Source organism: Calidris pugnax, unplaced genomic scaffold (genome assembly GCF_001431845.1).
Source record: "Calidris pugnax isolate Ruff unplaced genomic scaffold, ASM143184v1 scaffold273, whole genome shotgun sequence".
Lineage (NCBI taxonomy): Eukaryota > Metazoa > Chordata > Aves > Charadriiformes > Scolopacidae > Calidris > Calidris pugnax.
In genome coordinates, this window is record NW_015094508.1 from 5,265,096 (window position 1) to 5,292,008 (window position 26,913).

Below are 26,913 nucleotides of genomic sequence, written 5' to 3' on the forward strand. Positions count from 1 at the left end.
TTACACTGTTCAGATAGTTTTACACACGTCTTTTGTACACTGTATCACAATGCAGAAGACTTATATTTAACCTGAATTATCAGAGTAGTACTAAGAAAAATCCTGATTTCTCTGAAGAGGCTCAACTTTTATTTTAATTTTATTCTCTTAAAAAGATGTCATTTTTTTCTTGGTCATTTAATTTTATATAGTAAAGACAAACTAGGTTATCTCTTCATGAAGGTCATAAAGCATAAACCAAAATCAGTACATTTGTCATAACTTGTAGCCCTTTACAAGAGCAAGCATAGATAATTAATTTCTAGGTTTTTTGCACTAAACATTAAAACATCGTGGACCTAACATTTATGAGACTCTGAAAAATTAAAAAAGATTTGCCCTTGGTCCCTTACTGAAATGGCTTATCAGTATCACTGCAAGTATTTTATTCTCATGCCTGTGAGACCTTGCAGACTTAAATTTTATCACTCTGAAAAAAGTTTTAAAAAAAAGATTTGCCCTTGTTCCTTAACTGAAATTGCTTTTTGGTATCATTGGAAGCAGTTTATTCTTGTGCCTGTAATGTATCTCATATTTTTCACAACCGACACCAACTAAGGTAGGTTTTTTTAGTGCATTAAACACTAGGCATAATTCCTTGCTGTTGCTATGGTGCTGAATACTTCAAATATCCCTACATTTTCAAAAGCAACTTAGTTATTTTGGAACTTAGATCTCGTCTTCTAAAATGACTAGGTATTTGGCTGTGAAGAAAGTCAGATTGACTTGGCCTCCTAGGGCACTTAATCACTTTATGAAAGCAATTAGACGATGTGGTTATTGGCAAGTCCAGGACACTGTGGCCCTGACACTAAAATGATCTGAATTACGACCACTTTCATTCTGGGACTCATTTGTACATACAAGAATTTAAAGCAGTTTAACTGTAAATCCACACTCTGAATTAGTATGGACTGATTTTGCTGAGGCCCCTGGCTAGACAGAACCCTATGCTTCTTTCAAAAATCCTACCTATAACAACAATTTGTGTGTGCATTGACCCAATCCGCGCTCTGTCAGCAATGTAACAGAAGAGAGTGTTTGACTGCCCTGCACTTCTCTCAGCTGAGCTGTCATTTATTGAGTGCTATTCTGATTTTAATAGCTTCACTGAACTGTGCTCTCTATTACACCTTGGTGAGTGTGAGAACCCTCCCCAGCTTCAGGACAAAAACGCTTTGGCAGTAAGGACAATGAACAACTCCTTTCCCAGTGACCACCACCAAGCAGAACCGGGCCCAAAAGCCCCCAGCTTCTGAAGGCCATATGGACTGGGGTGTTCACACCCTCCACAAATGGCCCTGGTCCATGTCAACTGCCCAGATAAGACCCCCAGCACAGCCTGCACACCGCCAGGCTCGGTGCCCTTCCACCCCTACAGCCTGCCACGGCTCTATCTTGTGATCTGCAACCTTCCCACCCCAGACTGAAACCCTTCTGGGGTTTCACGCACGCACACGCTTTTGTGCAAGGGGAATATCAGTTCGATGAGTGGCAATGCAGCCCTCAAACCATTGCAGGTGTGAGGAACTGGAAAGAATCATAGAATCATAGAATGGTTTGGGTTGGAAGGGACCTCAAAGATCATCGAGTTCCAACCCCCCTGCCATGGGCAGGGACACCTCCCACTAGAGCAGGTTGCTCAAGGCCCCATCCAGCCTGGCCTTGAACACTTCCAGGGATGGGGCATCCACAACTTCCCTGGGCAACCTGTTCCAGTGCCTCACCACCCTCATAGTAAAAAATTTCTTCCTGAAAAAAGAACCCCATACAAAACAACTACTGTGTCTGACAGCTGCAGGGACACTGCATGGGTGCAGAAAAGATCCAGCCCCATTGCTGTAACACATGGAAATGGTTCAGCCCCCAGCCCCCAGTGCCAAAGCCCATTTTATTTAGCCATACAGACGTGGCACATGAGGCTGTTCCAGCTACAGGTGGATTCTGTGGAGCTCAGCAGAGATGCTCAACTTTGCAACAACAGAGTGAAGACAGTAAGAGCTACGCCCTGAGCAACTGCAGCCACACGTAGAGCAGCGAGGTGGCTGAAGGGACCTCTCACCCAACCCTGTAAATCTGACATACACCCCATGAAAGGGGTGGAGGTGCTCAGCACTGCATTTGAAGGTACTGCCTCAGCTTTAACTGGAGTGAGCTGTGCCTCTGCTGAAGGCAGAAGCTGCTACGAGAGGCTGAAAGTGCAAGGTTTGTGAGTGCCAATTTTGTATCTTAGTTGAACCTTCTGCTAGTGACACCACGGGACAGCTCAGCCTCTAAGACCCCTTTAATGCTGGTTCCTGTCTTACTTTCACAGCAAACACTGAACTCAGCAGAATAATCATTACAGCTGCAGGGCCTCACTACTCCCCTGCCAGCGACAGGAAGACATTCTATAGGATGACCTATGGAAATACTTATATGTGATTAGGCAGTTGCATAAAGGTTCTGAATTATGAATCATTTGGCCTCCACCCAGCTACTGCATTAGGTTATCCTACAACATCAAATAATAACTACTGGTGCAATTCATTTTTGCATTACAACTGCCAGTTTGCTTATCCCAGTAAATACAACAACGTGCATCAGTGGCACAGTTAGTGCAGAAGATGAACTGTCAGTTTACATGCTGACAACAAGTAATTTTATTTCATTAAGGGAACATAAGCTATGTGAGAGCATGGTAAATTTAATTAAGTTTCATTTATCTCCTGTGGTAGCCATAGAATTACTTAAGTGTAAGTAGCCTATATATAAAGGCCAAACTGAACCATCTCTGGAGCTGTCAGAAGTCCCTTGAAGAGCAAGCAGTAAGTCACATGAACTATATGATCACAGTAAAACATTTAATGACTGTGCTGGTTTGAACAAAACAACTTTTAAGTGAGTTGCAACACTTGTAAGTGGGTACTGAAACTCATGGTTTTTTCCATTCCAGATTTTTAAGAGAACAGGAATATTAAATTTGCCTTGTTTAAATCAAATCTGAATCCAAGAAAAGACTAAATTTCTTGCACTACATTGAACCTAGAGTCAAATTTACTAAAAAGAGATTAAATGGATGAAAAGAAAAAGGATTACATTTAATACATGGGAAGTCTCTGATACTGGAACTTTTTCTATGAACTATGCATTAGAAGAAGCAGTCCCTATATAAGTTTCTCTCCCTCCCTTATTGTAAAAAATTCCAGCTCTTAAGAAAAAACTCAACACGGCACCTCACTTAACTCTCTGGTAGTTGCTACTACTTATTTACTCAATCTAGACTAAGTGATCTTAGGTTTCCTCCAGTTTCTCTTCAGAATAATGCACAGGTCAGGTGATTTGGCTCAAAAACTCACCCAGAAGTCAAAAATACAATAATCTATAGATGTTTTCTTCCCAATTCAACACTTAGTTGACACAACAGTTTTAAAGAAGCCCCACCTTACGTAACTTGTCACAAACCAACAGGGATGCCAAGAGTATGACATTACACATGAGCTGCTAGTTGGAAATCCACAAACAGCAGAAGAGATGCTGAGCCCCAACCCTTTTGCGAGGCTATGTCAATGTGACAGAACACTGTTTCAGCATGTTTTTTTCTAATATTGTGAGTCCTATTTCACTTTCCCTGATAAAGCACCAAGACTAGGAAAAGGGTAGGGCAAACAGCATGATGTGAAGATGTTTCAAACCCAGCCTTCCTGAGCCTCCCGTTGTGCTGAGCCCAAGCCCAGCACAAATGATTCCTGAAGTGCTAAAGTAGAATTAAACAAGAATGCTAAAATCTCTGGAGAGCATAGAAAGAAGGTGCTACACAATCAGTGTTGTCATGTAATTACATTAGTTTTAAATTTCAGAGTATTTCCTAAATAAAGTGAACAGGTAAGTTGCAGTCATACACCATGATCAGTTAGATCACATGTAGGGGATGTAGGAAACTATTTTAGCTATCCTCAAAATTCAGGGCATCTTAATCAGAATGTATTGCCTACATGAAAAAAGCATTTGGCTTCAGACAACAAAACCCTATCTTATTTTTATGCCTATTTTCACTATAGTGGGGGGAAAAAATCTTTTATTTTTCTATTTTTCCATTTTATTATCCAACTAAAGAGTTGGATAGCTTACTACAATTCAGACAATTCAGTTTTAGGATTTTGGTTTGGTTTGTTTGTTTGCTTTTTTTTGTCTGAGCCATGTTGTTTAAATAAAATTACTTCCTAATTTCCTACATGGTTCCAATCTCCCAGAAGAATGGTTTTCATTATTCTAACTTTAATTCCGAAACTAAACCCTTTGCATTTCATGACAGGAAGACACAACATCATTACACCACAGTGCCACAGAGTAAAAACTGCAAAGGCAACAGACCTACAACTGGAGCTCAACAAATGGACCACACATAACATTTTATTATTGTGGACTTGAGAAAACAGTGTCCTAGACATCCCAGACATTTTATTTCAGCACTTTCACCCAGCCCCAGTTTCCTTTATTTGCCAAATGGCTTCAGAGCTGATTAAAAAAAATCCTCTTATATACTACTTCATTGCTGGTTTGTGCCAACCCAATTCATTACAGACAAAACTTGATGGCTGTTTGGTGTCACTGTGAAATACTTTGATGATACTTATGAATTGCCAGTTGTCCACATCTCATCAAAGCACTATTCAGCAACTTAAACTCATCTCAGCAGAGCCCCCTCTTATATGATTAAAACACTGATCACCAAAAACAGTTTCCTGCCTGTACTACAGAATGACACTGGCAACTACAGTGATATTAACGGAACTCAAAAGATGTGACTCTTCAGGTACAGAAAGCATCCCTAAAGCGTAAAGCTGATGGAAAACCACAGGAAATGCTGATCTCCATTGTATCCCCCATTTTATTCTTCAAGCTAACTCTTACCTCAAGAAGGGAATATATTAAGACAAAATATTCCACTTCTGTGTTTACGTGTGCCTGCCCCTAACTTCTACCAGTGTCTGCAGGAAGCAGATCAATGCTACCGAAGTTCCACTGCAAGGGGTCTGCCTACTACAGCATGATGGAAAATAATCAACGTGACACAATTTGTTCAGATAGAGCCTGAATTCTCTTTCTGCATACAAACACATTCTGAAATGGCTTACAATAAAGCAGCTTTGGTCTTTTTCTTGATCAATGAGCTTTTACTCTGGGCTTCCAGGGGCTTATGCTACCCAGACAGGAGATCTGACCTGGAGAGTGAGCAAACAGCTCACCAGGGAGTCGGGGCAGGGCGACAGCATTGCCAGGGAACATGGCATTGTGTTGCCTCCACAGAAAACATGAAGCATGACTCTGGATCCTAACACCGTGGCACAGGAGGTACACTTTAAGTATGGACCTGGTAAAGAGAAAGTGGGGATGAAACCCACCTCCCCCAGGTCTAGATGTTCAAAAGCTAAGGGAGGTTAATTACCCTGAGATGGCACTTTGGCTGGCTGGTCCTAGATGCCTATCTAGGAGGAAAAGCATCAGGCACTACGGAACCCCCTCAGGCACAATTATTTTTGACATCACTGTCACATGAATGTGGCAGAATTTGGTGGTTCTCCCCCAGAGAACCCAGGCCACACTGTTCTTTAAAGGAATTACTACCTTAACTAGGTTTACTTGCAATGCCTACCTCTAAATAAGGGAGAAATCTTTAACAATCTTAATTCATCTGACAAAAAATTACACTCTCCAAAGTGTATCACAGTAGTAAAACAACATGGATATTTTGCATTAAACTTGAAACTAAGCTTTTTACTTCACATGAAAATTAAGAGCTCCTGGTCCTTGGTCCTAAATCTCCTGCAGGGATGCAAAATGATCCCTCAAAGCATACACAGCTTATGAATTTCAGTCAGCCTCTATTCCAGACAAATTCTAAAAAAAAATAACTTTGATGACAGCTCCTTTTGTATTAGGCATTTATTTAAATATGAAACAATTCTTTAAAAAATACACTGTTAGTACTTGTGCTATGTATTTTTAACTTAGAGAATTTTCTAAACTGCTTTCCTCTGCTTTGTCAAACTTCAGCTTTTAAATATGCATTCTTTCAAGAAGTGGGCAGAGGTAATCCACTTGGCTGAATCCTATCAATAAGTATATAAGACCAGCAAGTGGCTTCAGGAAGTTCACGATGATTTCTTTGCACCATGCAGGCAGCCATATGCTGGTTCTGGAACTGGAGAAGCCAACAGACACAGCCCACTTAGTTCCTAAAACACATGTGCCTGTGATTGAATATTCCAGGAGACAGAAGTGTTCACACAGCTCCATCCAGTCCTCCTTTCTGTGTGACTGCTGAAGAAGGCCATACCAGCTACTCAAGGTATAATTGCTAATTATTGTTGCTTATTCTGAAGCTTCAATTATGGCATCAGAGAGGCAGCAAAGGAATAGGAGCTGCAGCCACCTCCTAAACTCACTCCATCTCTGCTTCCTTTTAACCCAAGCAGAATTTGGAACCGCAGCACATCTATCTCTTATCTTCAACAGGAAAAGAATCTGTAACTCAAAAGTTTGTTGCTAGCTATCATTGGCTCTGACTTTCATGGCCAATCCCCTAGGAGAAAGTTATCTAACTGATTAAAAATTAGCTAGTTTCTAAAGCCCATATGGGCTTCATTAACACCATCTAAGCACTTTCTAAATGGCAAAACTCACGGATCCAAGGATCCATGTAGTGCATTTTAGGTGAATCCACAATTAATAATTCACCAAGACTTAAGGTGCTTGGCACCTTGTAACTCAGGTCAGGTGTAATGTAAATTCCCATACCCCATATCTAATAGCATCCTTATAAATGACAGGAGGAATAAAATTAATGACAGGCTCTTAAGCTTAAACATCTGCAGAAGATGGTGCTGGCCAGACTGAATTCTGTTTTCAGAGTGCACCTCTTCTCTACAAGAGAGGGTAGTTAAGAAGGCAGTGATAGAAAAAAAAAAAGACTAAAAGGAATATAAAAATCCATAAAGTAAACTGATCATTTCATCTCCAATGTGAGTTGTTACAGGATGAAGGTAATTTTATTTATATTCTGCTTGGAACTTTGAGAAAAATGAGTTCTACGCTGTTTCAAGAATAGTAGTTGTTCAGTCATTAACGTTGCCATTATAGTTGTATGTCTATCATCAGGCCAGTGAAACTATAACCATATGTCTATAACTGCTGTCTATCATACAGCAGAGAAACTATAACCACATGGCATATGTAAGATTTCAGAAGTGGGTATCTATCTTTCTACCTATATGTGAAGCTTCTCATAGGGGAAGTCCATGTCTCCCATAATTCACATCTAAACCTGAGACAACACAGAAGGCAGAGTAACTTGCTGATATCGGTAAGAGGACTAAACCAGTATCAGTCAGATGCATTCAATGGAGCTTCACCCTCACTAAAATGTATCCAGTTACATGCTTTTTTCTTTTTTTAAAATTTTTCTCCATTTTAAAAATACTTCCCTCAAGTATTCTACTGGGTTTGGCCCTGCTACCTAGAAAACTTATCATATATCCTTTTTCTTGGCATGAGGTACAGGAACACAGAGATCTTTTGGAAGAGCAGATGAGCGGCCAAAATAGACAGCATACCTGGTGCAGGGCAGAGGGGCCAAGTGATTTGGAAACACAGCCTTCACGTGAAAAGAGCCAATAACTCAAAGGCTTAGGCTTTTTTTTTTTTTTTGCTGCAGTTGGGTTGTGCAGGGGTTTTTTTGTTTCAGGTGACTTAATTTTAGCTCCTGTCTTCTCAGTAAAGCAGAAAACTAATTCCTGGTACAGAATCATAGAGTGGCTTGGGCCAGAAGGAACCTTTAAACATCACCTACTCCAACCCCCCTGCCATGGGCAGGGACACTGTTTGCTGTACAAGAGGTTGCTTAAAGCCCCATCCACCCTGACCTTGAACATCTCCAGTGATGGGGCATCCATAACTTCTCTGAGCAACATGTTCTAGTGTCTCATCACCCTCATTGTAAAATATTTAGGTGAAGGTATTCAAGTACTCAGGCAATTGAACAACTGGAGATGTTTATTCATTAAGAACACAACACAAATATTCAAGAAAGTATGGTTTTGGGGGGCAGGTTTATGTAGGCTTTACAAGACAAAGGCTGTAGTTTGAGAATATATTGTTGCTGTGAGTGATGACATAGTTTAATATACCAAAACTGACAAAAAGCCAAGTCTTCTCTTGCTTTCTGAGTTTTTTTGAAGCTGTTTTTTAGTTTGTGGACTTTGAACTCAAAACTGTTCAGCAACACTCTGATTTCCTTTACTTCTAAGGAATATGACAGAGGCATTCTACCACAACTACAATGACTGTAAATAGCATGAGTTCATCCATGTTCTGTATATTGATTTTACAAAATCATCCAACATTGACAATAAGTGAACCTTGAGATGAGTAAAATACACAACAATCGAAGTAAGATTGGGACGCAGCATACTCAAAAGTAATCTGAATGCCACAAATCTTCAATTCTCTTTAATTTCCTTTCTTTAAAACTGTGTAACCTTTTCAAAAATTTCTGTGTGGATGAGAATATGTACCCTGAAACCCAAGTCTACAAGGAGCCCCTATCTTCTAACGCTTTTGAGTGGCTGTTGGGGCACAATTTGAAGAAGTCTCTTTGGAGAGGCAATGCACATGTGTGTGCAGATGGGTGCAAACTGTGTGACGCTCTTACCTGCAGAACAGACTGCCATAGGAAAATCCTGTTACAAAGACCCAAAATTCCAGGCTTTGAAGAAAGCCCACCACCTCCACATAAACAATTAATCCCAGACTGAAAGTATGGGCATGAGTGGTTCACACTATCTTGGTCTTGAAACACATCCGCACATCAACTTTCCTAACCAACAAGGAGGAATCAGTGAATATTGAGTAATTAGACACTGTCTGTCCCGCAATAATATCTTTGTCCTGCAGAACATCCCCTCTGCCTTCATTTTTCACATGAGACTTCTCTTTTGAAGGGTCATGACTGTTAGAAAATTAATTTGGGACTTGGGATCAATAGCTATGTGGGGTTTTTTTCCATCCCCACTAACTTCAGGTGTTACTGGCTTTCTGTTTCTGTTTTTCCAATGGGTGGCTGAAAAATGGTAAGTATGCACCGAGGCTTCCAATCCAAACAAGGCATGACATTTGCAGTTTCAAAGTGTTAAGTGTTCCTGCAGATGATTTTAAAATAAAAAGCAATTCTACAAAGTGGCTATTTCCTCTCAAAAGCTTTCATTGTGTTTTTTTACTGGAGAACAGAGCATTGAGACCTGCAGCATTTCTTTGCTGTCTGTTCTCTTTGAGACTAATGACACTTCTCAGTTTGGAGAAAAAATGTTTGAAAAGACACTGTTATAGCTGGAAATGTTGACCTAACTTCAGCAAAAATTACCCAGAGATGCCTCTGGTGTATTGAAGACAACACCTTGGACTCCTTCAAGGTGTCTGGGAAAAGTTCTGTTTGCAGCTTATCTCCAGTTACTGGCTAAAAGGTTTCCTATGATGACACTAAACAGTGTCAATAACACTGACAGAAGTAGGACTAAAGAAAACATGAGGTATCAGATTCTACATAAGATCTTCTCTAACTTTAATTTTAATTCTTCTTGAAAAGATGATTGCATGGTTGAGCTTATAACTCACAAAACAGCAGACATTCTAAATATTGTATCCACAAATCATACCATAAAACAAACTCACAGACACTGCTCACAAATTTAAACAAGTATACACACTGGTATCGAAATGTACCATAGAAAAAGTTGATTACTAAAGTCAATTCCTAGAAAAATTAAGAATAAAGAGAATAGCTCCTCTACCAATGCCTAAAAATGACCAAAAAAAAAAAAAAGGTCAGTGTGCCAAGAGCAGACTCCTGCAATGAGGAACACATTTCAGAAAACTGTGTTCTTGAGAATAGCGAACAAAATTAATGACTGTGAATTAATGGATGCAACAACAAAAAACTCCAAACCACCCACCCTAAAGAATCTGGTTCAGCATTAAGAATCATATATTCCAATTCATAGGGCCAGTGTTCACAGTTGCTGACGTATTAACAATCTTTTAATGTCTGTACTTTGGATAAGTTGGGCAAAATGGATGTATTTTAGCAAATAAAAGTTCATTCCTTAAGCGAGAAGGTGGTTTATTTCACTTTTACTGGGCATTTTTTAATGTATGTGATTAAAGGGGGAAAAAATTACATAGTACAAGTAGTATCGTTTTGGTTTGGTTTTGATTTGTGGGGGGGTTTTTTTGTTTGTTTTTAAAATACAAATTGCATAAGGGATTAAAGTTCTCTTCTAAGAAACCTATTTGACAGATACGTTTCAAGAGCGCTCACTTGTCCCTGAGGACGGTATTTGTATCATCTAATTTCAAACACCCAGCTCACATCGTCTGAATCACCCCTTGGAGCTCTCACTAAATAAACAGCAGGAAGTAGGTAATTCACATGCTCCAAACTAGAACATGCTTAGGTGCACAAGGGAGACGGTGAAATTACTCTCTTAAGTGCTAGGCTATTTTTAGTTTTGGCTCTCTTCCATTCTCCCACCCATTAAAATTAGCTCTAACAGTTGCAGAGCTTCTTCATTTTGAAGAGCTAAGCAATATCCACGCCGTGGCCCTTCTTCCAATGGCAGATACAAGTCCCCTCCACCTGTCCTTCCATTACTAGAGGTGTCTTATGAAAATGTTACAGGATGAGTTGTGTTTGGCAGGTTGCTGGTTTAGAACTACGTAATGGTTTACTACGTATTCCAGAGATTCCTTATAAAATTTTCCAAAATTGTCTGAAATTTCTGTCAGGAAAGGTAGAGACGTGGAAAAAAAGTTACACAAACGTAAGGCAAGATGTTCCTTTCAAATCAGTAATTTTCTATCAAGACCTTTTACTTTGAAGGGTAACCTAGATCCCAGCAGCTTAGGCAGAAGTGCAGGAAGCAGCAGGAACTGGGACAGGGAGGGAGGGGAGAGCAATCCCTCCCCGCACGCTTCTTCCAGAGACCACCAGGCTCTTGCTGGTGGAGCATAAGAGGCAGAATAACAGTACAGCTACGACCTTCACAACATCAAACAAATGTTGGCTGAGGTGAAGCCAAGACCTACGTCTAAGTTGCTCTATTAACTAGTTCTTTGCTTACACTGACAGCAGGAACAGATCACCTTTGAGTCTCTTCTCTGAGTGTGCCTCCAGAAATAATAATCTCTTCTCAACAGAGTAATTGAATTTACCAGAGTTCCCCCAGTGTGCCCTAAAATGTCACAGTTCATTATAGTGCTGTGCAACATGAAGATAGTTACTGCCTTTTATGTTACAGAGAAACCTTTTTAAAAAGCCTGGCTTTATATAGGTTTTCGAAACCTAACTGGACAAAGTTTGGAGCAGCCTGGTCTGACCTCATAGCTGACCTTCTTTGAGCAGGAGGTTGGATTAGAGAGCTCCTGAGCTTCCTCACAATGAGAAATTATCTTAGGTTAAATAATATTCAAAACCAAGAATTTAAAAATAAAATAAAAAAAAGTAATATACAATCCCAGGACTACTTGGTAAGGAAGCTATGCATAACCACATAAAGAACACCCAAATACTAGGATTTGAGCATCATTTCAAATTACAAAACACCACAAAAATTAACTGAAAACTTTTCCTTGAAGCCAACTTAACAGTTCAGCATGACCCACAAAGTACCTTTACTGTAACATAACTAAAATATTTAAGCTGGTAGAAGTGAGTAGTTTTAATACACAAAGTGAAAAATCTACTGAACAGATTTCTGCATACAAATTTTAATGAAAACTCAGTGAAGGAACATGATCTAGCAGCAAGATTTTGTTTTTTCTTTGTTGTACAGCATTGGATTTACATGCAGCATTATTAAATGGTAAGCTTTCTAGACAATAACATATCTAAGATATAAACATCAGTTGAAGTTAGTCCATTTTCACTAAGGCAATGGAGTCAAAATTCCCTATTAAAAAGTTGTTTGAATACAAAAATAGGAATTTTAACGAACAAGCAACAAACACACACATATATATTGTCTGATCAAAACATCATGTAATAGAAATTCCAAGTTTACGTATTACAAGAAAAAAATGAGGCAACAGGTTCGAGTCACAGTTGACAAAATTGAAGACTTTCCAGATTTGTCCCAGAAGAATCCTCTTACATTTTGTTTCTGAAAGTGTCAAAGTTTCTGAAGTTTCTGAAGGTGCCAAAAATGGAATACAGCTTGTTATAAGCAAATGTATTCTCTTCAAGGGTAAAGAAAAAGCAAGTTCATCAAACAGTTACCAAAAAGCCCCAAGTAGCAGTTGCACAGTTTGCCAGATACACCATTCAGTTTTAATATTTGAATTATATTCTAAGGCTGAAGAAGCTTTATATAGTATTTCTTTGGATTCATCCAGATGATCAGGAACCATATACTATTATATACTTTTATTTAAAAGCCAGTCACGTCAGAAGTGGTTAATATTTTTTAGCAACTTCCAAACCCCATTTTATGATCAACAGTTTTAATTTGAAAAAAAAAATATTAAAAAATCACAATTTAAAGAACGTGGAATTTTTTTTTTTAAGCAAGGAAGAATGTCTGTGGAAACTAAGATTTACTAAGGATGAAATTGTGTAGGTTTTCATCTTAATTATTTAAAATATTAGGTTTGATTAACTAGGTTCTGTTAGAAGACTTCCTAACCTAGCTATCATTCAGAGAAGGACTGATCAGTGCCTCAGCCAAGATTCTAAATTCTAATGCCAGGCTTAGGCTACATTTTACTTCATTTGTTCTGGCAACATTTACTCATTAAAGTAGTGCTCAGGGAGTTCCCAAGTAATATTACTTCATAATTCAACATTAACCATCATAGTTTAAACAAAAGGCAAGATGTGTAGTTGCAAGAGGTTACCTTCTGTGCAAGGGTTGTAACTGTTTAACACCCTTATCTCTCAAGCAGTTGACTAGAGTTACACTGCTTGTGAACATCATTAGGACTTTCCATATGAGGATAAATTGAAGCAACTAGACTTCTGTTCTGCTATGCTTGTGGGGTATGAATTGGATTGTAGACATACACTGCAGAATGTTCATTTCAAAACTTTCACTTATTTACTGAAATAATAAGAAATTTCAGTTCTAATAACAAAGCTCTGGTGACTTAATTAATGCTGTTTTTCAGCTTTTGGGTGGAAGTCCTCAGAAAATAACTATGAATACAAATGTAGTCTAAACTTACGCTGCTGAAATAACAGGCCCCAGCTATTTAGACTACGACATACAAAGCGCAGAGAAGAATGCTTGCAGAAGAGGACAAATCTGGTCAGCAGAGGACATATCTGGTCAGCAAGGACTCATTGCAACAAAATAAAATTGAATGTTTTTCAGGTATGCAGATTAAAAATGACAAGTAGTAAGATGTAGACCAAAGCATGACCTCCACACACCTGATTTCTGACCTTCTTAACTCCCGTTATATGCTTCCAGTTCATACAAAGACATGAAAAACCCCTACCTATATCACTGTTTTGACAATAGCCCCCTTCAGACTTTTACCCTTTGTCCTCTGCCAGAGTCACCTGCACTCAGCTGAGCACGCTGACCCTCTGGGCAGCCACAAAGTTCCCACCTCATGCTGCCCACAGAGCTCCAAAGCTTGCCCCATGGCTGCCTGGGCTCCTGCCATGCAGCCCCACGCGTGCCCTCCCTGTGCCCCAGCTGACTCTGAGGACAACTTCTTTCACAGCGTAAGGTATGTACAGTCAATACCAGAGCAGAAGATAGGTTTCCTGTCTACGAAGAAATGAACTTGCTCGGCTACTATTATTTCAGTGAAGCATAGCCAGCCCCATGTCCCCTCTAGCTGAACTCATTGGTGGGAGGACCACAGTGCCTTTTTTTTTGAAAAGCGCCTACTGATTGATCAGCAGCTCCTGGAGTAAAGGCAGATATGTAAAAAGCATTACCACACACAAGACAACACTTCCAGCATTATCCTCCTCACCCAGAAGCACTGGCTTAACACATGGTGCTCAGGGAGTGATCAGCAGGAGTCACCACGGTGCACAGGGAAAGAGCTCAGCTCAGCAGCTCCTCTGCATCAGGCACCGAGGGCCACCAACACAGCATCAGCAGAAGGAGAGAGAACAAGGAGGAGCACAATCCATTTCTGTACCCCTGACAGATTGAAAGCCCAGGGAGTCTCCAAAGATGGCAGTGTAAGGTTTTAAATTTAATTTATTTTTCTTGAAAAGAGCACTCTTTCAACCAGCACAAGCAGCTAGGTATCTCTACCTAGTTGCCAATTTAGTATTATGAAATCCCTCTACAAAACCACACCCATTTAACCAGGACGAAGACAATCCTGGAGGCTTCACTTTCCATCTCTTTCATGCGTTTTGTGTATCTTTATTTATTTTAAATAAATAAATGATCTTTATTTATTTATAATAAAACCCTTATCTAGTCCAAAACTCAACTTATTTCAAGGGCTTTAAACATTTTCACTTTCTTCAGTAATAGCTCAGTAATAAACTTGAAGCTACCATTAGCAAGACAAAACTCTGGTCTTTTGAGAATCATCATGAGAAGTGACCCTCAAAATGCAGAGTTATTGTTGGAAGACCAAATCTAGCTAGTGGTACTAAACAGGACAAAAAAATAAAACCAGGCACTCACACTGCAGACATGAAGTAGATCAAAAATTGCAAAGCACGTAAAAGTTTTGTAAGCTCTACTCTACACCATCAAAAATTGCAACTGGGTAGTTTCAAAAAGTATCTTCAGTCATGCTGAATGCAGAGCAAAGCGTGGTTAGTATACTGGCACACCAGAAAACATATTTATATATGCAGAAAAACAGAGAAGATCTTGCAGCTATTATTTTTTTAAAAGAACAAATACTACTCGTGGACTTTATCACAACTCCATTTCACAAAAGTATTGTTAAGATAATTCTAACACACGAACAGTTTAAATGAACTCGTTACAGAACACTGATAGATGTGCAACATTCGTAATACTCCTTCAACATGCACAGATCTCTCTTACTAAGCACCATTTCTTCTAAAACATGTAATAGATGCACTGGTGACAGTTGAAGTATAAAAATAAACACAATCACTCTGTTAAAAAAATCAGTGCAAAAGTATAATTTTTTTCTCATTTAAAATGTATATTATTTTATCCATATACATTTAATAGTAGTATTCTCTTACCAAAAAAAACCCCAGGAAATCCTACACAATATCAATTCTATCTCTGCTCATTCTGAATTGTGTGACGTATCTAGCATCCCGGTATTCCCCAACCACTGATCAAGAGCTCTTAAACTCTATTTAAACTGAATCAAACAATGTTTATAAAAATAAATCTAGTATTTCTAGCTCTGTTCTAAGTTTATAAAATGTTTTGGTTACTCTCCATGGGCTTAATACATTATATGTTTTATTCAAAGTGTCCGATTTACAATTATTTCTAATAGGAGAGAAATATCCATCTTCACCCATTATCTGTACCATTAAATAGAAAGTCCTAGCTTTCTTAAAGAAAGACAGAGCACAGCATTCCTAGTGCAACAAATTATAATTCAGTCTGAAGCAACTATAGTTCTCTCATATTTTGAAAAAAGTTGAAAATGTTTTCAACTGTCAGAGAACTGTTCAGTTAAAGGCTGCTTTAAACTTCATAATCCAGAAGTGTTGTAAGAGTCCCTTTTCTTCCAACAACTCTTCAATGAAAGGCTGACATCCAGTCCTATCAGTCATTTAAAGAATGTGTGCAAAAATAATTTAATTGGAATATTCTATGAAGCAGTCAATTTTACTAAGACCTCAGACATCGAAAAAATGCTTCCTGTTAAAGGGACACCTGCACTAACCAGTGCTCAAGGGCTCGCGTTCAGCTGGTTATAAAGTCATGTTCCCTCAAATCTTATGCCAGGAGATTTTCTCATACATGTTTGGGTTTTTTTTAAAACAAAGATTGTATTGCAAATCTGAAAGCCAGTCCACTTTTTCAGGGGGGGTTGAGTTTGTTTTTTTTCCCCCCACGCAATATGGGAGAAGGTCCCTTTAACAAGGAAGGAGACAGGTATCACTTAATCAGGATGTGGGAATGGAATCTGTACCTATGGGTAAATGGCAATGCGTTCTGGGTTGGTTCAGCCCTTGGTTCTGAGTTCTGCGTCACCTCCGGCGTCGCTCTCTCGTCATCTGTCCCGTTAATACTTTCTGGTGTTAAAGGAGACTGAATATCCCCTCCAGCCGATTCCTTAAGTAAAACAAACAACATGTTAAAATCACAAACTGACCTGCTCGGGAAGGCTGTGTGTATATAAGCACCAGCATTAAGTCTTCAACGACACACAAATTTTAGGCAGCGCTAACGTGAGGCTCAGATTTCCAGCATCCCTCATGGGCCTACTTCATCATGTGAATTTAATTTGGAAGTGTATTACCGTAAGACTCACATTATCTTGGACAAAACACAATTGATCTATGAATTATTTGCAAGTATAGGAGCCTCTCGCTTATTACAGACCTCTCACCCTTACCTGGTGCTATATTCAGCCCTCACATCATTAGGCAATGGGTGACATCTCTTACTACATATTCCAACATGGTGAAACAAATGCTTCTCATACTTGTTTCGAATTCTAGCTTTCATATTGTTTGTTAACCGAATTGAACAGTGGAAGGGTCACTGGTGGTGCCTTCACAGCTTCACCTATGAGCCATCTGCAAAGAACACTTGGTACAGCAGAGTCCCTGCAGAACTTTTGTAGGCACATTAGCCTGGCCTTGCTTTTGCTGGTCAAGTTGTTATCTGCGAAGGAGAATAATCCAGCTACACCCAGGCAGCTTCTGCTTCTGCTATGTATCTGGACATCTGAAAACTTCATGGCTGCCTCCCAGCAGAAGCCTCTGGTGCGGCTTTAATCACCCTTCATCACGGCAACATGTACATTTGCATTTTGGCCAACAACCAACCATTTGCTAACTTCTAGTCATTGAAATGTACTTCTTTCTGATAAAAACGAAGTACACTCATGTAGTCCACATCCTAAGGTAGAATATTATATGCTTTTCAGTCCCTGAATGTGATTTTATTTTAGTATTTTCTTTCCTATTGTACTCCTTTTCAAGTAATGATCTTTGCAGGAGCTAAGCAAGTCAAACAAGCTAAGTAGCTCATCTTGATTTTAAAATGTCTAAGTAGGCTTTTAATAATCAACTGGTAATATGTAACTCTAAGATAGAAGAGTTTCATGAACAGAGTTCAATAGATGTCATGAAGGGGTGTCTATACAGCATAGAACTGGCTGAATTACAGTATTTCCAAAAACTAAGCATCTCCTACAGCCATACAGCCTTCTTCCCTTCTGCATGGGGAATAGATAAAGCTGTTATTGAATGCTATTAAACTGAAGCACTAGCACAGTCTCTGGAAAGCCAGCAGCTCCTCTTCACAGCTCTTTGCCATTCTTTGGCTTCCTATGCAGAGTGTCCATCTCAGAAGGAATTGCAAAGTATCTGAAGAGCACAGTCATAGAATAGTTTGAGACCTTTAAAAGTCATGGTCATGATCCTACAAGATAGTGAGATATAGGTACCTCACTCTACAACTTGAATTAATGGATGACACAACATTTTAATACTGGCTTCCACTTCTATTATATTTAGCGTTCATCAAGTTATACAATGCACATGGGCCAGTGTCTCCATTCTGCAACTTATTACGTTCCTGCTGATTGAAAAGCAGAAATAATTAGCTTACACAGATTTAATTCTACAAATGTAAACTGTTATCTATAATATTTTTTTTTTAATATTATATGAATGCAAATTGTTACCCACTTTCAGGAAGAATGTTGTTATTTTATACTTAAAATTATTACCTTTAGTCTTAATACTTTAGCAGTCAAAATTAATTCTTGATTTTTACATAACAATTTTACTGAACTTAAATGAAATTGAAATTAAGTGTGAAAGTAGAGCAGAGTTGGCAAGATAATCAGGCAAATGAGTTATTTTACAGAAATTACATAGGTTTGTCTATTATTACCTTCTGATTTGACAAATAGTTTCCTCTGACATTAAATGAAAACCTTTATGGACCCAAGAGTTTCTCTTTTATTTCCTCCTTTTCTCAAGCTACATGAGATATTTAAAAAAATACATACCATACCCTAAAAAATCTTAATGGTTTGTATCTTTAAGATAACATTCCTACAACACTATTACTAGATACATAAAGCAGACCCCACTTATTAAAATGTTTTAAGTGTGAATGCATAAAAATGATTTAGGTGAAGAAAACCAAACGTGCAAGTTCCATCTAGGCTTATATTTCAGTAAAGCACTTTCATAGACTTCTAATATGAATAAAATTTAAGTGCCAAAAATTAATGCAGATAAACAGCCTAGTCTATGTAATGCCTAGAGGTTCACTGCCTGCAAATTCAGGAGGGGCTGATTTAGTATGTAAAAGAGAAGCATCAGATTCTACTATGTATTTCTTCCACCAATAATACAGGTTAATCAGTGCTTTCACACACTCACAACTATCCCTGCCTGATTAATAATTTAACTGCAGCCAACTATAATGAAGCTAGATATGAGTAAAGCACGAAAGACAACAGAAATAGCCACTTACACTGAACACAATTTTTGCAAATGCTTACAAATAGTATGTTCCCATTTTGCATTAATTAGAGAGAGTAAAGGATTTTAGAAACCTTTTTTGAGATGTTAATATGTAACGAAGTTTTTATTCTGTACCATTGTAGCTTCACACGTCCACTCCAGACTTTACAGAGTTGGGGAAGAAATTGAGGTCAGCTTAAAAAAGAGATTTTCACCTTTCCTTTCTAGCTGGGAGAGCAGGTTAACTGAGTTCTAACATTCAACTGTATAGACACTATATGGAAAAACAGTGCTTAAACGGAAAATGACAAGTCCTCCTGTAAATCAATGCTATATTTTAAGACCCAATATTTCCCAGGTATGACAGCTACAAATAGGTATTTCATACCTTTCAGAAGAAAGGATTATCTGCTCTTCTGTGGTATAAAACCGCTATTGTATCATATATAGGTTTCTGAAGGATATTGAACTTTAAGTCACTCACCAGTCCCGGACTTACACATGGACTGAAGATTAGTACTTTTCTACATGACAAGTAAATATGAAAGTCTGGCACAGGTATATTCTGCTATTTAAGAGTTAGTCAGAGATCTGCACTATCTGAAGGAGCTCTGGCCCTACTAATGCAGGACCCAGGTGATGCCAAGCAGTATAAAAATGACAGTGCCTACCGTATATAAAATAAACATAACAGAGGGGAATTCATTTCAAAATCTTATAAGCAAAATGCATGCACTCACAAAACAGTAAAGTAAAACAGACTTCACAGCACAGATCAAGCCACCTTTTAATGATGACTAGATATGGAACAGAAGAACAGGAGGAGTAGGTGGTTCTATAATCATGAGCAAACCAAACCAATTCCAGTTTGTTTTCTTATTAAGTATTATACTTTTTTCTCATTAAGTATTCCATACACTTCCCTGGCACTGGTGTTCTTCATAGTGCTTCTCTATTCAATATTGACCGGCAATGGTGTGAGTCTGCCAGCTACTGATTCAGACACCATAACACATGTGAAACATTTGTTCCAGCATTGAAATTCACACAACATCTCAGAGGGCTAATTTTCCATAAGCTTTGTAAGTAAATTTTTTACTTCTACAAAGAAAAAGCCATTTTGCTAACACCAACCTATTCCTTACACTAAAAAAATGTTGTGATTCTGAAACTTTTCAGGCAATAGCTATGCCTAACTGCCTCCATAGGAGGGGCTCAGAATCACAGACAGAACTATTTTGAGCAAGTTACCACACAATTTCAGAAATTAATCTGAAATGACAGGGGTCAAAGAAGTATCTTTGGACAGATTCTTGCTTGGAGAAAAAGAACTGACCTTCATGCTCCAGGTGGTTGTAAGACTGCTGGGGTAAGACTGCAAACCCCACAAACTGCTCTGTTTGGTTCTGTACTTGAACCTAATTAGGATTAGTTTAAAAAAGAAAAAAAAAAGGGGGGGCGGGGAGGGAAGGGGCAGTTTTCAGGCTATCAGTTCCTGCAGTTCGGTGACCTTCAGATCAAAGTGTTGCTTTTTCAGTGCATAGGCAAGCTCGTAATGGAAAATGGACTATGGGCTGCTTGTCACTGTAAGATCCATGAGTTTATGACACAACCAAAATAATTCCCTATAATAAAAGATGGGTCTGGGAAATAGAAGGTGGCACAGCAGGGAAGCCAGTATTTTAGTTTTATATAAACAAGATAAGAGCCTTGCAAAGCTTTACTACCTAAGGCTGAATTAAAGAGACACCAGACGGGGTACCTATGTGTATAGGTGGTCTTAGAAGTATCAAAATAGACAACTTCTTCCTAGGCTGAAGCCACCAGACATACCAGAAATAGATAAAGTGTGTATTATTATATGAATTCATCTTAACACAAAAGGGTCGAAAGTTCTTTGAAACAGAAACAATGCTTCCCTCTCCGTTTCAAGAAAGCACTGTGCACTCAGTAGGACGTACATATAACAAAGCAACCTCTCTCTTGTAATTTGTTGGTCCGGGCCACCGTCTTTCTCTGGACAAGTTTAAGTTCTTTTTACAGTCAATGTTAATGGTGATTTTATATATTATCTGATGTTGTGGGAAATTAAAGCAAAGCCTGCTGGTAAATAGGAGAACAGGCAGTATTAAAGAAACAGTAAGAATGCTGTGTTTAAAATTAGCAGCAGTATAGCTTAGGGGAAAAGGATCTCCTGCTATTAAGTAATTGCAAACTGGGCTATGTATTATTTTCTTTCTACTATGTTTCCCACACAGACAAACACAAAAAAAAGCTAAAGAATAAAGAAACATGGGTTGAGTATTCCTGGCCACTGGGGCACTTCTCTGGTGGAAATACCTAGCCAAGTAGTACCAACACTTCGCTAGAGCTTGTAACACCAACCTCAGTGAACTGTAGATACAATTGTTCTTAAGTTTTGATGTGGCTAACTCGGGTAAGTACTTGAAATACAAATTCATGTTCTACTGATGTAAGATTTCTGTTGTTACCTCTTGCTTTCAGTTTCTCCTTAGTTTCACAACAAATTTTTGCAGGACATCCAGAATTGAAACTCACAATACCAGCAGTATTTGCGGGGTTACACCAAACAACCGTGAACAGCAAATACCTTGTCCAGGCTCTTGTTACACTAGCTGCAGAGATACTTTAATCAAGGTTCAATCTGTAGGGACGTACTGAATGCAGAAAAAAGCACATGTACTTTTTATCTTTTAGAACTGTGTAGCAGAGAGGGTAGGCAATGTACTATATCTGGTACATTAATTAACTGGTAAATAATAAGAGCATTTTTAAAAGCAAGTGAAATTTAACCTTTTATTTACATTTGACATGTATATTTCCCAGTTTTTACCTATTATTGCTTTAAGGCAGAAGGATATCTGCAAGTCCAAGACAGCAGAGGGACTGACACCTGTAGCTAACTGGGTTACCACTGTAGAGCTCATTAATCACCCACTACGTCCCAATGCCTTTCTTGTCAAAGCTTCCTGAAAAAGCCAGGTTCCTGTGAAGTCTTGTCTGGCCACTGAAAATATCTCCTTTTACTCTCCCTCTCTGCAAAGGATCACTATGCAAAAAGGGAAAGAGGAGCTGCAAAATGACTGAGAAAGGCCACACTTGACTTCCAGTACCTTTTTGGCAGATGATCAAAATGACAGCAAGTGATCCTTCAAATGTGTCTAGGGTCCCACCTTCCCCCCTCTGCTACCAAGCACCCATCTTCCCCACAGTCAGATCTCTCTGAACGAGCCCCAGCACTGTGGAAGTGCTGCAGTTTGCATGAAGCCATCGCTTCTCATCTGCTCCCAGCTCCGAAGTTCCTGATTCAACTCCCTTCTCTCTGGGGGACTAATGAGAAGCATTAAGTACGTGAAGACTATTATGCTGATGTGTCAGCACTTGCACTAACTGCATCTTTCAGAATAATACGCTAACTTATCAACACAGCAAAAAGCCATGAGATGAAAAGTAAGGCCTGAATATGAAATTATTCCTAAGCATGCAGTAATTAAATTGCAGCTCTCAACATGCATTATAGAATCACTCAAGGTAACATTTCTGTAACTGCCTACAGTATAAAATGTTAGGTTCCAAGTACAAAAGGAAATCTGTACAGGAAAATGAACGATATTAATAGCTCGTATAGTTTAAGAGAAAGCTTTAACCCTGGGCAGCTGCTAGACAAAAGCATCTTGTCTCTGAGCGAGTAGTTCAAATTTATGTCCAAACAAAATAATAAGTCACTCCATTTGACAGTGTTAGATTTAACTTCTGAGTCCAGACTGTTAATCAACATGTCAAAACAGAAGCAGAATAATTGTTCTGCCTATTAATACCAAGTAACCAGTGGCCTGGCTGAAGCACTTCACTGTTTCTAAAGCCAAGTGTATATTAGGTCATAATACCAAAATGCCTACTTCCATTATCTCTGTGTTTATTTATGGAATTTATCAGAAATTTAGAGACAGCCAGGAAAACCAATCAAAAAAGGCTGCCTTATTTTTCTCCTGTTACATTAGAGCAAGCAGTTTCTTGTTAACAGCAAAAGCCAACCTAGCACTTGGGCAAAATGCCGACTGGAAAAACAACATGAGGTTGGTTCATTGTGTATATTCTTGTGGTTTCCACTGGCTTCTGTTGGAAGGACACCAGACTTAGCTTTCTGGTGGCAATAAAACTATTTGTACAGCATGTTGCAAACTGCCTGCCATCCCTATTCCATCAAAGATCAGGAGCACATTACAGTGCAAAGCACCCAAGAGATGCACTGATTCAATGAATGAAGAGTGCCTCGGAAAAAAACGTAGCTGCATTAAACCTACTCAACTCAGGAACCCCTGCTGTAGTTTTATAGCTGCTTCATCCTCCAAAGAAGGAACTACCTTTGTCTTCACTATTGCTTAAAATAAAGTAAATAGCTACATACAGCGCCAGAAACACTGTGCAGGGGGTTGGGAGCGGAATAGCATAAAAGCCTCATGCAATTTCTTTTTTCAAAGCAAATTCAAAGTATTTGTTTTCAAGTTAATTAATTTTAGGCATGACTAATGTAGATGTGACTATATTAATTTATCCTCCTGTTAAGCCTATATTAACTCAGTTCATGTTTTGAGATACTATTTATAAACTCTTCTTTTACATCATGGTTAACTGCAATAAAACTCCAGAACCAGCATGTGAATCTGCCATCTTCCTTCAACACGTTTCACAAGTGAATAGTACACAGTAGGAAATACCTAAAAACAGTTTGCTGCTTTAACTTTGGGTTTTGTTGTAATGATTCTTCTATAAAAGTCCTTTACAGTCCTTTACCTGAAGTTTCATAGATACAATAAGAAAATCCACAGAAAGTATTTACTATGGATTTACTTACATAACTGCTCATCGTGTTAACTCATTTTCTGGGGAAAGCTCAAAGAAAGGAATAGGAAGTAAAAAAAAAAGGCTAATTTTATTTTAAAGCAAGTCTCTTTCACACTTCTGTAGCGTATATCAAATTCTTAGACTTCCTGACTGTTGAGACGATTCAGGGCAACTGAGAAGTTCATTTTTAATACAATATGTGTGTAGGATACAATACAGTAAGTAGCACAGATAGGAAGCAGTAGGCTTGAATCAGGCAATAAGACTCACTTGAGAGGGTGTACTTGTTAGCTCCATCTTTTCTTGGGACTTTTCCTTTGCTAGTCGTGCAGCTTCTTTGAATTCCTGAAATTTTTCAGCAAACTGAAGGTACATACGTTTAAAAAAAAAAAGGAAAAAGAGAAAGAGTAGGCGTGAAATAGTACATTACATGCAGAACAGAATGCTGTACTTAACATTTTACAAAGTCAAATTCTCAGTAGATTATTTTTTTAATTCTTCTCTTATTAGATACTCATTTTAGTGACTTACACAGTGATACACCTTTCAGACATAATGTACACTGTTTGTATGTCACAAAAATTATGATGCAACGAAGTTTGATCTGTTGCTGTAGTGTTAAAAACCCCCACCTCAGAGATGACTAATAGTAGTGACAAGCTGCCTTACACAGCCTCTCTCAGATTCACATTTTGCTCTTCTCCTGACAAAAAATGATCTGCTTCCGAAGCCCAATGTGGTCACTATTAGCCTAGAGCTTTCAGTGGGCTTCATTCTCTCATGACTGAATCAATACTGTCTTCTTCCCAAATTTTAACAGCATTCATAATTTCAATAGCTAATGAGGAAAGCAGCAGTGGGAATACTGAGTCGAGTTCATTTCTGGATGGTTCTCTGACATCCATCAAGTTAATGAACAAATTCACAGAACTTGCATATACTGAAGACAAAACTCACAAATCACACATTGAAATACCATATGAAGCTTGATTTCTATGGTACATGTACCTTTTCCAGAAAATAGTTAAGGAAAAATTCAAAAATACATGCACCCTTAAACCCGAGACATTAAATCAATTTATTAAGAATGAGGCCTAGTTTCTCTGGCTAGAGGAAAAATTGGCCTTATAGATCTCAGCTTCACACTACACTGATTTCTACAGTAGCCAAGCATTTGGTTTTGTTTCCCACTGCTTTTATACAGAATATACAGCATACAAATAAATTGGTTTGCACTGCATGTATTTAGAAGGGACTAAGTCTACCCTTTGTGTGACAACCGCCTCAACTATTTTCAATCAGAACTTCATCTGCTCTGCAAGACTAAAAAAAAGTATTGTCTTCAAGCTTATTCTCCTGGTTGTCTATTAATATTTGAGGAATTATAATTTCTCTCCACTTGTATCCTGCATTTCACCTGCCAGGTTATTTAAAAGCATATGCTTCCTGAATATGGAAGGAAGCAAAAGATACCACCCTGAAAGTCTAATCAACCCAGCATCAAAAAACATGTCAGAATAGATGATGAAATTGGCAACAGATGATCAGAACTAGATGATATTTAAGACTTGTACACAGACCTCAAAATCTGATGGGTAACCTATTATTTAAATCAGCTTTAAGATCAGAGGATTAGTAAATGGTAAACATGATGCTGAGGTTTAGAATTAATGGCTAAAGATACACAAGGTGTTAAATGCGACCTTCTGTATCACAGTGGTAGCAACTGTAAAAATATATATAATAGATAAATAGATAACACTCTAAGAAAGAGCCAACGAGACTAATGTAGTGGAAATTTTCACAAGTTTACTAGAATGCCTTTTGGTAGTTAGGTGATGGATAAATAAATAACGCCATTGAGAGTTCATGGTATGAAAGGAAAGGTTCTCTAGAGGATTAGTAGTTTAACGAAAAGATGAAAAATGGTGCACGGAGACTACCAGGGGCTCTTCCAGGTATCTGTGGTGGCACTTCTGCCGTTTACCATACTCTTGAGTCACACAGAATAAATCAGGTCAACTAATTCAAAAGAGTACGACAGAGAGCAAACCTGAAAAGGAGTATTTTTTTCTCATAGATCAGGATACTGCCAAAACCACAGACTTATATTCTAATTGAGAAAAGAATCTCCATTTTCTCTGAAAACCATGGGACATTCTGTTCCTCCTACTGCAGCAGCAAGAGGGACTCTGCTTGCAAATCCTGATCCTGTGAAAGGAATATTCTTCGACGTAGAAAGCATCTTTCAGGTACCTCTAACTTCTGATGGAACAACCTTGAGATGAATTTGTGGTCTGACATATTGAGAAAAGGTTTAATTAAGACAAATAAATGCTTAATTAATTTTCTTCTATACTGTTTCTATGTGAATTTGATTAGAGTGCCATTATTTTTCTATCAGTTATTCTCACTCCACTAATTCTCAGTCACAGTAACTGTGCGGAAAGAGGTTGCTGTTGCACTCTACCCTAGTAACTAGTTCAGGAGGTCAAAGGCACTTGAACCAAAAACACATAACCCAAAAGTCAAACATTTACTGTAAGTTAAGCAGACAATGACCTGAGAATAGTTTATTGTATCTGCTCTGATTATTTGCTTCATTAACCTGTTGAAATCAGTCACAGACTAGACTTAAGTCTTTTGTGGTTGCAGGCTGTCTTCTGCTCCCCAGAACTGGAAATATTTCACTGGGGCCCTGAGACACTACTGCAAAACAAGTTACATACAACAGGATGTATGTAACACCTAAGGAATTTGATAAATCAAATACAGAAAAGAAGTTCCAGAACTCATTTTTAAGGTAGTTTTTAGAAGCAACCTCTTTCTGAACAAATCCATTCATACAATTTATTTGTTAACCCTATTACTAATATCCAGTAGTATTTGAGCCCTGAATTAGATTTCATATCCTACAATGCCAGGTGCACCTAAGAGTGGTCTGGTAAACCTGACTACAATGCCAGTGCACAGAAGTAAGAGTTAGTAATCTGAGCAGAGAGATAAGACAAGGAGGACAATATAAATGTGATTTCTCTAAAGCTACACAGGAGATCCTCGGTTTCTAATTCAGCTTTTCTGATTCCAAGACCAACATATCTATGAATTCCAGTGATTGAATAGTCTGTAATCTAAGGAAAAGTTTGCTTTCCCCCATTAAATATGTCTGTAGATTTTAAAGTAACACAAAAAGTTTTACATTTATGAATTTCAGTAGCAACAAACAGCGATTTCAACTCACATGAATGTCAGTTTGATAATCAAGATACATCATGAACAGTTTGCTGAAAAAGTCCCAAAGATTCATCAGTATAAGCTTCAGAAAAGGTTCATGATTTGGTAGTTTT

The 26,913-nt window shown here is 38.4% G+C and overlaps 1 protein-coding gene across 1 annotated transcript in view; it reads right to left on the reverse strand.

The window, feature by feature from the left end:
• Positions 1–26,913, reverse strand: part of HOMER1 (homer scaffolding protein 1) — a 74,545-nt gene that overhangs the window by 38,574 nt on the left and 9,058 nt on the right. The window contains exons 3-4 of the mRNA XM_014965018.1: positions 23,837–23,929; positions 16,183–16,325 (exon numbers count right to left, since the gene is read on the reverse strand). Of these exons, the coding sequence (XP_014820504.1) occupies positions 16,183–16,325; positions 23,837–23,929 (236 nt within the window). The remainder of the gene's footprint in view (positions 1–16,182; positions 16,326–23,836; positions 23,930–26,913) is intronic.